At 31.0% G+C, this 13,256-nt stretch overlaps 1 protein-coding gene across 1 annotated transcript in view; it reads left to right on the plus strand.

Moving 5' to 3' along the window:
* Window positions 1-722: 722 nt before the first annotated feature.
* The window catches only part of LOC131840953 (semaphorin-2A), a 159,216-nt gene continuing 146,682 nt past the window's right edge, over window positions 723-13,256 (plus strand). The window contains exon 1 of the mRNA XM_059189174.1: window positions 723-840. Coding sequence (XP_059045157.1) covers window positions 738-840 — 103 coding nt within the window. The 5' untranslated portion in view covers window positions 723-737. The remainder of the gene's footprint in view (window positions 841-13,256) is intronic.

The raw sequence follows: 13,256 nt of genomic DNA on the forward strand, positions 1-13,256 counted from the left end.
TTTTTATTTCTTTTTTGTATTTGTAGGTTTGTTACTTATCTGGTATATACCTATATATGTTAAGTACTTTATATAATATTATATTCACATTGGGATCATGAGTAGGTATTCGTTACCAATATTTTCCTTCATTTGATATATATATATCATTTGATATGAATTCCGTGATTTGATAACAACTCTCAAATTCATAGGATTGGAAATAGTTCTGTTTTTATACTTAATACATCGCCAGAAACGGACTAAAGTTAAAAAAATATTATTGCCATAGATGGAAAGAAATTTGATTCCATATATATTATCTTATCGGGTTTGGTCGGTTTTTATTTTCTAGAATGAAATCTAACAGTTCACCAGACAGATGTAAACTGTAAAAAGTCATCTGCTTGACTGTAACAAGCAGTCACACTGATTTGAGCCACCAAGCACCTTGTTTTGTGTGCTAATTTGAGTTTTAGAATCCGATTAAGAAGTGAAATTACAAGTTAAGAAATATGATAAGATGGTATCATTGATAGCTAGTAGTGTTGTTCTCATATAGGTGGTGGTTACTACTGGCCATCAGGTAGCCATTAGCATGTTTATCAATCTATTACAAAAATATGTTTCACGTACTTTTTAACACATAAATAACTAATATACATTGAATGTGATACCTAACTCTTTTTTTGTAAATATTTTAAATGATAAACATTATTGTTTCAGAAAAATGCTGCTGATGTACTTATAGATGCAAAATGGATGAAGTAACGAGGTTCATCAGCGGCATAGCCTTGCTCTGGCTAACAGGGCTGGCATCCGTCAATGGCGTAAAGGTTGTCATTGAACCACTACCAAAAGGTAAGTGCTTTTTATTAATATCCATATAAAATTTGCCGTTTATCAACAGTTCACTCTCAGGATCTCTTTATCTCATTTTCCTGTACAAATTTAAAGAAGGAAATCCTTCCTTGTAGAAGTATACGTCATAAAAGAAATCTGTAGTAAAATTTGAAATAATAAATTTATTTTAAAATAGTCAGTCAATATGGACGAGGCATTTTATGTTTAGGAACGTAGGAAGTATCTTTGCCATTACAGATTAACTAGCAGACACGCGTCCCATTGATTGGATAAGTAGTATTATTGTGTTTTCTAATTATCCAGGAATCGATCTTAGTTTAGGAGGAATTAGGTAACAAACACACATGCAGTAGAATTTTTATATTAAGATGTTTTAATTATCTACTTTATGGCTAAACTGTTTATTTATTTGTTGTCTAATAGGTAACTAATTTTAATAAAAGCATATGGTAACCCGACATTCTACCTCAAAAATTATAACAAAATTTTGAACTGTGATTCTATGCCCTTGACATATTATACATAGTTTTTGATAACTGAAAGTGGTTCATATGTATTTAAATTAGTTATGTTAATTTAAATGCATATTATCTTATCATGGATTAAAGACATATGAAAAAAACATTATTGGAAAGCTTTATCAACGTTATTGAACCAGAACAATTTTTTTTTTTTTTTTTATTTGTTTGTCTATGCATTTGTGCTCCATTTATTCCGAAATGGCTTAAACGATTTGGGTTCGATTTTCAATACTTACGAAGTCCGTGCCTTCGTTAGTAGACATTAAATTCAAATAATTTCAACAAATACATCTATGGATATAATTGTAAATGTATAGAAATAATTCAGAAAAAGGATTAAAGGTTTAATTCTATTTTAAAGAATAAACGGTACGAATATTAGATTGAATCATTAGGCGTATAACTTACAGACGACTTTCGACCGTGATTAACGGTGAAAAATAGAAGCGTAAGTCAGGAACAAAAGAGGTATTTTTTTAACCTGTCGCTCACAGAGTGTAAATAGAATCGGGCGCCGAACTTAATTTGGTTTTTTTAGACTTGGAACAGGAACGAGCTCCCCCAAAGTTCCTCCCCCAGATGTTGGCATGACCGACTTTGCTTTAGTTTCGTTTAATTTCCTATCTCTCTTGTCGTGACGTTTATTACTGCCTCTTTCACCCACACCTCTTCACTTTTATTCAGTGGTACTAATAATTATTTCAAATTATTCTCTACTAGCTATGCCCGCGGCTTTGTGTGCGTTGTCAGTGATAACAATAGGTAAACATAAATTTTGTGAGGTTACTAAATACGGTTTTATTTTAAATACGGTAACACTGTCTAGCAGACAAACAGACAAAATACCTATTTATTTTTTTGCTGTGACTATTTAAATTAATCTTGACCGCTTTTTATATTTTATTAACAGACACGCATCGCGTACAACTTTATTATATATATGATTCGCTCCTCATCGTTTATTTTCGGACGACGTTCGGCTGCTTTATTGTTTTCGCATTAATTTACAGTCCGCAGCTGTGGGTAACGCTGATTTCTAAGGAGTTTTTATCTGCTTTCGGTATTCTTTCTTTTGAAATTGAGATCTCCTATTAATATTAATTAAAAGTTTTAATAATTGAATGGATTCTCGTTGTTGAGTTTTGTCGACAGTGAATCGCGGTAATAATTAAAATTTGAGAGTTCCAGTCCATTCATTATTCGGTGTCTGAAAATGACAGTTTTTTTATGTAAGTCCTCCACACAATCACAATAGTCGTCATTGTTATGCTAATTCTATAAAAAAAAGTTGCATTCGTCTTAATATATTTCTTTATGTGACTAAGAAGCTGATGAGCTATCTTATAAAATGTTGCAATTATCGCCTAACTACATGAACAGGTACTAACTTGTCACGCTACGCCCATATTCAGCTTAGTAGCTTTGCTATTCCGAAATAATAAGATGATAAGATCTTCATGCCTCTGTACCCTGTAATTTAACTGTTTCATACGTCTCAAATAGGAACACAGCTTAAAAAAAAAGCTTCTTAGCGGCAGAAATAGAGAACAGCAGAAACGAGACATGGGAAATAAGATTTCCACGCTTTGTATATTATTTACCTCGGTAAAAAGAGTAACTTTCGAATTCAAAATGATCCTATAATCCTTTAAAAATATAAAAGTCTTATTTGATTTTTTTGTGAAAAATTATTTTTTTATTAATATTATATTTTACTAATATATTTGGTAGAAACAGTACCTTTATATGGGAATAATTGCCTGATACATAAGTGTGAATATCAATATGTTCTTCTTATTGATATACACATGTTCTTTACTAAATACACTCTATTTTTTTCTTTTATGTAGCTACGTATTCTTTTTCTAAGTAGGTTAGCAAACCCAACGAAACAAATAACAATGTTAACGTTTAAGAAATCACGAACTTACTAGTAAAGTAGTTACAATTAAGAGCTTAACCGTCGCCATAAATAAAACACGCGGACGAATTCCTTTTTGTTTTCAAGCAATTACTTAGCGAAGAAAAAAATATTAGCACATAAACTTACACAAGTTACGCGTTCGAGAGTTAAACTTCCACTTAATTGCTGAGCTGCTCAATTCTTCACCTCGTAAAATATATGGGAAACCCTTGTTTAATGTATGTATGTAGTACTAGTATAGTATCATGTATCGATTCACGATGAATATAAATCAAATATACCTTCTCAATTTTAAAAAAGGTAACCCAGAATTTCTTCTCATATTTATTTATATTGTAATAATTACAAAATAAAATAAAAATGAAGTTAATTCCGAACATAAAAACACTTATAAATTGCAAAGAGAACCGAAAAATAGATCATAATAGGTCTATGTGTTTAGAAAAAACGATGCCACAAACAGACACAAGGTTACACGGACAAATCAAAATTAGAACACCACTCTTTTTCCATACGTTAGAAACAGAAGAAAATTTCTTCTCTATATGTCCAAAGTAAATTGAAAATTGACTACTTTTATCACATTATATTACTCAGCTTGACTTTGTTTTTAATAATTTTATATACAATATTAACCTATTTTAACAAAAACACTACACAAAAGATCGAAATAGGTATCTTTTTCTGAAAGAAAAACCTGCATACTGTAATAACCTGCGCAGAGTAAATCACCCTCGTCGCATAATAACCACAGATCACCATGTCAGATGGCTGGAGACCAGATCCAGTACTCCCAATTAAAAGTATAGATTGGTCTGTCGACGACAAATGGTCAGCTCGTATGTTGTCAGAAGTTTTATGTTCTCTAGATCAGGACATGAACATCGGATGCATACAGGACGATCTAATTTGTTTCTTTGTCGAAATCTTTGATAGTTATTATCAATATTTTTACCATAACATATACACATAATAGATGAATTTAGAGAATGCTTTTCAGTTATGTTATTATTTTTGTAAAAATAAAATATGTTTACACACATATGGGACTGATTCTATGTTTAGTATTTAAATAATACATGTTATCTAATTCTTCTAATTCTTGCTTCGAATACTAATTCAAATTCTAGTAAGAAATTATTCATAATCTTTAGTAATGTAATAATATAGAGGTATAATAAAATATGTTAATTTGTTTCTAAATTTTAGGCCACTATGAGCTCATATTGATGATATTAAATTTGGATTACATGTTGTTTTCGAGGTGAAAAAACAGGGATATCTAGACAAACTGAATTTGAATTAGCTATGAATATTGGTATCATCAATTCCAAAATATACTTGCATACAAATTATTGTAAATACATTTAAATTATACACACACAATCAACTGTAATAGACTAGCTAGAGAATAAAGAAAGGTGAGACAATGTCAAAATGCTATATTATCGAGGTTGTTTGTTATAACATAACTTATTATTATAATGGAACCTATTTGTCTAATATTCTGCCACGTACTGAGTACGTTATAAATTTCTAGATAGCATACAGCTATGCTATCTAACCTGACCTGCTGTTGCTCTATAGCAGACCATTATACAAGATTGGTTCTCGCTGCAGGCATCGCAACATACTATTAAGATCGGTAGGTTAGGTTGAATGCATACGTAAATTGTTTAGTTACGTGAGGTCAATATAATTAATACAATTTAACACAAAAATCGTATCTATATTATTATATTCTATACTCATAATATATTGATACAAATAATTTTCCATTTCATTCTTTACCCTCGAAGCACAAAACGTAAATCTAACAAAGATTCTGAGGAGCTTTTACTTAACTTTTACGACGACGCCTGAGTTTAACGGTTAGGTTTAATTACATTTGTACTGTTCTGGGTAATTTCATGCCTCGCCTTCGCATTTTGGTTACATTGTTTTAAGTTGATATTCTTCACATAAAAGATACAGCCACTTCTCTTCTGCTCGCTCAAAACTAATTTGGCTAGCAGACATGGAAATTACAAAGTTCGGAAAATGTTACACGAACAACAATATTGCAACAGTTTGTGATTTAAAAAAAACTCCTTGGCTCTGGAACTTTCTTGACATTAAGCATTAATGGATTTAGTATGACCTCCATGCTGTAATATTTCGTATTATTATATAAATGTACCTTAATTTTACCGTAATCAATGTAGAGCTTATACTGCATTATTTATTTCCAAACATCAAAATATGAATATAATTGTCTAAAATTCGTTATCTAAAATTTATCTAAACATAACATTTTGCTAATAAATGCCGAAAAGTTCAAAATAATACATCTTTCTTTAAACATGTCAAAAAATACTTGTAATTTTTAAAATACGGCTTTGTTTAGAAACACTCTGTTCTTGTTTGCGAGGGGTTGTCCCTGTTGGGGAGCGATTTGCCACTAAAACAAATGACGCGCTTTGCACGGCCGATTGACGAGTCCAACACGAACAAAATTGCAGTTACATGTCGATTTCGACGACTGTCGACAATTTATATATCTTATATAAAAAGGGCATGATAATTTTCGAGTAGGTATATAAAAGTGATAATGGTCAATGTTATGAGAAGTTTGTCAATAAACCTTTAAATACTGAATTCAAGCAAAATTCAATCTAAAAAAAGTTATGTTTCGCGATATCTTGATTATGAGAGACAGTCTATGTATATTTATTTATCATAATCTATAGTAATATTATAAATGTGAAAGTAAGTATGTCTATATATATTTGTTATTTTTCCAAGATTAATTAAGGAACGGATCTTAATAAAATTTGACATGAAGATAGATACCTTCCAGGTAGGATATCATGACGTAAGGGATGAAATTTTTGTATAGTTGTAGTCATAGGTAATATCTATCTTATAAAATAATAAGCCAATGACTTTGACTGTAATAAATAACCTGTAAGTAATCGTATGTATCATTACTATTATTGTGTTGGTAACGATCGCCTTGACATATTTTATATTAATTTCTATAATATATCGCAATCGTATCAATCTCATATGTATCCCTTCATATATTTCTCATATGAAACCCTTAGAAACCCTGAGAAACCCTCATTCAACAGCTAACTTCGATACCACCTCTTCACTATTTATAAAAGTTGTATGCTTAATCAAAGTCATTAATTATATGGGCAAGTCTCTGTAAGTAAAATTAAATTCTCAGCGCTATAAATATTGCCGACATTCTTAATTTAATAATTTCAGATGAAATGACATAGCGCGATAATACTGTTTACCTAAGAGTCGGAAACACAAATGTCCTAAAGGAAATGAAGGGAAATATACAGAGAATGAGAAAAAGCCTCCCCAGAGAGTGCAGGCGTGATGATTAACGTCCTTTACAAGATGCTATTGTGCCAACGTGTTATTGTTTGTCGCGTACACGTAAATAGTTTTATTTGATTGTCTCTGCCCGCCTCTGCGATTATTAGTGTCAAGGAAATGTCTCGTCTTTGATGCGGTATATTAGCTTGGATCTGTATTTGACCTTTCGTACTTAATGAAGTTAATCAGATAATTATTGTATAGCTGACTATTTTATCATTTATTTGGTATAACAATTTACTAACAATTGAGTTTATTGTTTACTATCTAGAGGCCACGGTTTCACATCCCTGATGTAGTTATGTAATATTGTTTTTTCAAGATTCATTTTTAAGCATAATTACACCTTTTTCTTCTTTAGTAACCTATAAATAAATAACCTATTTTTATGTCAGAAGAAACTTTAAATCTTTATTATTACTTATTATTATATATACAAAGTAACATATATTATAAGGCATTTAACAGTGCAGCAAGTGTATGTAAACCGCTGGTTGACCACAGTTTGTAAATACTGTCGCATAGCATTCCGTTGTATTATAGTAAAGAATGAACGTAGTTTTAATTTTATGTAATGTTCTACAATTTGCACTTGCTAATATTAACTATATTATATACCTTTATTTCTAGTTCGTAATTTGGTGTTATAAAAAAAATCTTAAACCTTTAAATGACCTATATTCCAATATTTACCTATCTAGTAATTAGTAGTTTTGCTGTATATTCATATTCAAGAAGAATAAGCTTTATATAAGTAAAATAAAAGAGGACACATTTCAGAAATATTCCTAGAATATTATTGAGTATAGAATAAAACATACATAATATACATACTTTATCAAATCCTTAATTTGCAACAAATACCATCTTGTACATTAGTCCATGATCACCTTTCAAATTCTGTTTTATACATTCATAATTTATAAATATATATGTATATATATATATTATATAAGATAGAATATAAGAAATCGTAGTCAAAACAAAAAAGGTCGTTGAAATCATTCAAATCTGAAAGAAAAGCAAAAGAAATTAACTGTCAAACTTCAAAACCAAGAGATCAAGAGGCCTCCGCCAAGAACAATGGCAAGAGATCTCATTTCAACCCCAAATTCGTTTCCGATATTCAATAAAGCGCTTCAAACGGATCACATAAAACTCCTATAGATATTTCGTTATGTATATAACGTTTAAATATCGATATGCAAACAGGTTTTCGTGAGAAAGTCGATTTACTCTGGCCTATTTATATTATCCTTCCCAATTTACTGGCGTTCGACAGCTTCAAAACATCTATCGGACGTTTGAGTTAGGGTTGGAAAAACATCTTTACCGTCATTAAAAGCACTATAAACCCTGATTTTACTCGTACTGTTTGCTACGACTACAGAAAAGATATTTTTACATATTTTTATACATTTTCCGAACAATATTAAAACATCTTATAGTTTTACGCCTGTGATATAAATTTGCCGGATTTCTTGAGGGGCTACTTTAAGGGCAAATATTTGGCTGGTCGAAATAAAACCTCAGGACTACTACATGCCCGATGACCCGATGATGACACATATCAAAAATAAATTCACAGTGAAAAGCACTGTGAATTTATTTTGACTCTATTTGTCTTCATACATAAACTATGAAGGAATGAACATTTATTTTAAGTTATTTTCTCTTTATTGCACTTTAAAAAGTTATTCGATTTTATTGTGCTTACTGATCTGACTCATGTCTAATATTTATTTTTAATTCAAATATATTTCAGGTTTATTTCTAGTTTATACTATGGTGATCGTCACTGATATGTAAATTATGTAATACGGAAGCGTAGCGCCATTACATATATGCTAGAAAATCGAAATGGTTTTTACTGGGTATGAATTCCACATTACCCATTCATCAGCCCGCAGGCGGTTGTATGAGTTACTGAAAAAAATTCCAAGATAAAAATGATATAATATTCTTAAGCTAAATTACGTTTGTCGAAAATTACAAATATGGTATAAAAGCTTCTTATTACTAATAGTATGTTAGTATATTTTATGAAAAAATCTTTAGTAAATTATAAACTTAAAATATTTGATGAAACCCAACCCTGTATGGTGTATGCCATACAAAAGAAAATGAGACCGTTGTTAAGCTTAATTCCTCACGGGATTGAGAAAAATTGAGCTTCACTTCGTATCGAACCAGATTTTCAGATATTAATACGCCGTATATTAAATAGACGTTGTTATTTGTTTTCCTATAACAATAATAATCAAATTATTGATGTCATTAAAAATAAGTAATTATTTTCTGAACAAATTGTTTTGTAATATGTACGGTTTGTTTATATGTTTAATTACAAGAATGAAATACATATATTCAGCATTACCTACTTCATAGGTTTACAATATATAGTTTTGCTAAGATCTAATAAATAAGTATAAAATTCCCACTAAGCATTCCTACAACGCTACGTAGATTACAGCAATGCTACTTGCTATAGTATTTAAAGAATAATAAATAATTATAGACAATTAACACAGCGCCTTCTAGTCCCACGGTGAGCAGAGCTTGCGTTATGCGTACTAAACAACTAATATAAATACTTATATATTTTTATTAAATGCCCAGACCGATACAAACAAACATACTCATAAATGTTTTCATCTTACGAGGAATCGAAGCCGCGACTATCGGAAGTAAAGCAGTGTGCTATACCGCTAGACCACCGAGGCCGTCGTATTTATGCAATAACATTCGTTGTACCATCATCATCGTATCAATCTATTCACCATTGAATAAAAGTCATCTTCAGTGCCCTCCACGATAACATATGCGACTGTCCGCTTTCCCAATTTATCTGCTTCCGGCTGTCTTCTTTATGTCATTGGACTATCTACGGACATAGTATCGCGAAGTATACAAACTTACTGATTTGACCTCGATTTGTAATTTAAGAAGATATTTGTCATGAAATGTGCAACCCAATTTTGGGCACAAAGATTTATTACAAGTTTTACAGACTCAAACTTAGTTCATGTGTCTATAGTACAAATACTCATTCACACTCATTACATTCACTAATTAACAAACAGTAATTTCTTATTAGAAGATGGATACTTTGAAGTGTATCACGAATATTCAGATTTTGGTAAATTAATTAACTTACCGTTTCATACGCCGTATATAAAGTATGGTATTACTATTTTTATAAGCTTGTTGTCTAAACCATGATTATCCTCTAAATGCAATGCATGCATTTCTAAATAAAAATAAGTACTAAAAGCGTGCATCACTTCAAACGTATTACTAACGGATTGTATATACTTAATAATATAATATATAGTATAAGTCTCTCTAAAATAATGTATTATATATTTTAAACGGTTAAAGAATTATTAAAATGGGCCACGTAATTTTTTTTATCGATTACGATCAAACCTTTTCTCTTTATATATAGATGTATTTATTCTGTGGATCGTAAAGCAACTCGAAGTACTTCATAATAAGACGCATACTTGTATTGATCACATATCAACGTTTTCGGTTATTCGATATTTTCCTTTGATTGCTGAAATATTATCACGTTGTAGAGAAGACTTATGAAAATGTATTTGGAATGAAGTTATTGCTCTATTCTCGAGTTCGCGAAATTCGATAATATAATATTACGATATAAGTTGAGCTTCTTGTACTTTAAGTACGTATTACGTTACTAAATGTGCCTTTTACTTTTTAACAAGACTTTCCTCACTTCTTGTTTTTTATCCGAAAGCTCAGAAACTATAGGAAGTCATATTAGTTATTTTATAGTTATTTTACTTTAAAATAGTACATACTTAAAGTAGGTAGTTAAATAAAATTACTAATATAAATAACAACACCAAATTGTAGATAGAGGCCTATTACTATTATATTATTACTTACAATCCCATCAATCAATAAGAGTGTGTCCACAGCGAGCCATTTATTCGATTTGCGGTCACCCCGCACCGTTCATGGACTGAGGGCTATTGCTACTCTTAATGTATTCTGGAACGCAACCTGGCCTTTCAATATCATTCGGAACAGAACCGTCTGTGTGGAAAAAGGAGCCGATTACCCTTGTTTACGCACAAAATAAAGTTTTCTTCTCATTGGCTCCGAGATAAAGCAGGGTAGAGATTAAATTCGGGTCTTGTTTGCAGTAGGACCCACGCGCCCCATGTAAACGACCCTAGTAAGGAGTACGGAGACAAAATATCATTTGGCATAGCCTAATGGCCTCTGAAAAGGTTGCTTTACGACTTCTTATTTGGCGTCTTGTAATGAGTTTTGTGAGGGTCGTTGGTATGCAGCTTTGATGTTAACACAGTATGAAATAGGTAATCATAATTTGAAATTAAAACTGCTTATTTCCGCATATTTATTTTGCTACTGGTGTTAAATGGCCTAAAATATTTTTTTTTAATGAATAAAGTCGAGTTATTCTCAACTTCGTTTATAATATGATATGAGACATACAAAGTCCTACTTTAAGTTTAATTTTAACAAAAAAGAAACAATACTGTGTTTTTCACATTATTCTTGCTTCTAACATGGAAAGAAGCCGCACTCTTGACAGTTAAACTCTGAACATAGTCTAGTAAATGTATGAAATTATAATTTAGTCTTCTTTGATTGCATATATGATTTTAAATGCCAATGGTTAAAATTAATCTCGTTAATACGACGAAATTATCATAAAACATTATATTGGACATAGTATGTGGAAGAAACAAAGAATGCTCCCTTACTTTCGGCTTTGTCGTAAACCGTGCAAAATAATGGCGACGTAAAGAGAGGCAACAAGGATTGGACGCCAAAACCAAATTCAAAGTGACAGGATTACCGTAGCGTTTCGAATAGGTTCGAAAATTGCAGGAATAAAAACAACGTCAGTTTACTTGTATCACAATGGTATATATTTTGTAGTTACCTGCTGATGGTCTATGTGGATAGAGACAGCCTTCGCTTAGAATATTTTGTATAACTGTAATTACAAAGAAGGTTAAATTTCACATAGCGAAAAGTAGCAAGCGAGAACTTTGTTGTTGTTGTCGAACATGTATTCGATTGTGGTCATATATGTATACGTAGATTACATAAACAGTACGTAACATAACTTCATCTCGTGACACGTATTGTATGTACCCATCGTGAATTACCATTCCTACTCGTATAGGTAAAGGTATCATGCATCCGACAAAATACAAACAGCACCGTAATTATAAAAATACTATTATCCTCCTGAAATCATCATGGTGCTAAATTGATACCACCTTAATTTAATAATATCTTAATATTAGATATCTTTCAGGAATCAACAAAGAAATAAATGTCCTATGTCGATATTTTGAGTGGACCATTACAAGAGACTCAATAAAAAGTACCCCTAACCGGCTAATTAGTATTAATATATTTATATATGAATATAGAGGAAACAGAAGTGGTACAAATTGGACCATTTAGCTTTACTTCTTTAATTCCTAGCTACCCCAACGAGAGACAGGCATGATGATAACATTGCCTATATATGTACATTTACAAACAAAATTGAATGTGATTTCTGCATTTTGGGAATTCTGAAAATGTGCCTCCGTAAGATGTAGTAGATAGGTAGATATGATTACATCTAAACAGTGGTCAAGCCCGCGGGACAGCGATATGATCCCCAGTCCCTTAGAGACCGCGACCCTAATTCGACGTGGTCCGACTACCAAATCGGATGTCGATTATTTAATCTTCACTGCCATGTCTTACATGAGTTTTATTAGATGTAACACTGAATACGTATGTATACAACCTAAATGCAATGTAATGTGTTGACGTAAAAAAGAGGCCATATAAAAATATAAGTACTAAAGGTACTTATATTGAAGGTACTTATACAAGAAAATGTAAATAAAAAAATGGTTTGTTTAACACTCCAGTATTAAAGTGTAATTTTATTGAGATATTCAAATCATATCAAACTGTTATAATAATCATATTTTTCATGTATATTCGTATATTTCCGCAATCAACATTATTCTCTTTAAAAATTAAATTTTCTCTTTAACAATTAACTTTTGTTAAAATGTAAGATTTTCCGCAAACATGTTTTAAGAAACCATTATTCATTTTAAAGACTTCTTTGTAGATGTTACCATAATAATTGTATGAATTTTATTTTATAAAGGACTAAATGAGTAAATGGTATTAGTAAATGGTAAACGGTCAATAACCATTTAGTTCCCGATAAATATCGAATTATCAGTTGATAAAGAATTATGTAAACATGGACTCTTTCTGTATATACTGACTTCTAGTAGCTGGATAAACATTCATGGTAAATATAAATAGCTCGAGACTAACAATAAATACGACTAACAGCTAATTATTATTGTTCTAGAATAACTTGAAGTGAATGGTAGCATTGGATTAACTACTCAGTACGAATAGAAACTTCGCGGAGGGCGAGATCATTCTCTCTAATATTCAATTTAACTTTGACACTTCTCTCGTCTTACAAAACCACTGTCAGCTCTTTAAGTGTAAGATTTTGGATATAGCTTTGTTCAATATCACGCAGCAATTACAACATT

The sequence above is a fragment of the Achroia grisella genome, unplaced genomic scaffold (assembly GCF_030625045.1).
Source record: "Achroia grisella isolate CSIRO2021 unplaced genomic scaffold, CSIRO_AGI_Agris_v1 utg152, whole genome shotgun sequence".
NCBI lineage: Eukaryota > Metazoa > Arthropoda > Insecta > Lepidoptera > Pyralidae > Achroia > Achroia grisella.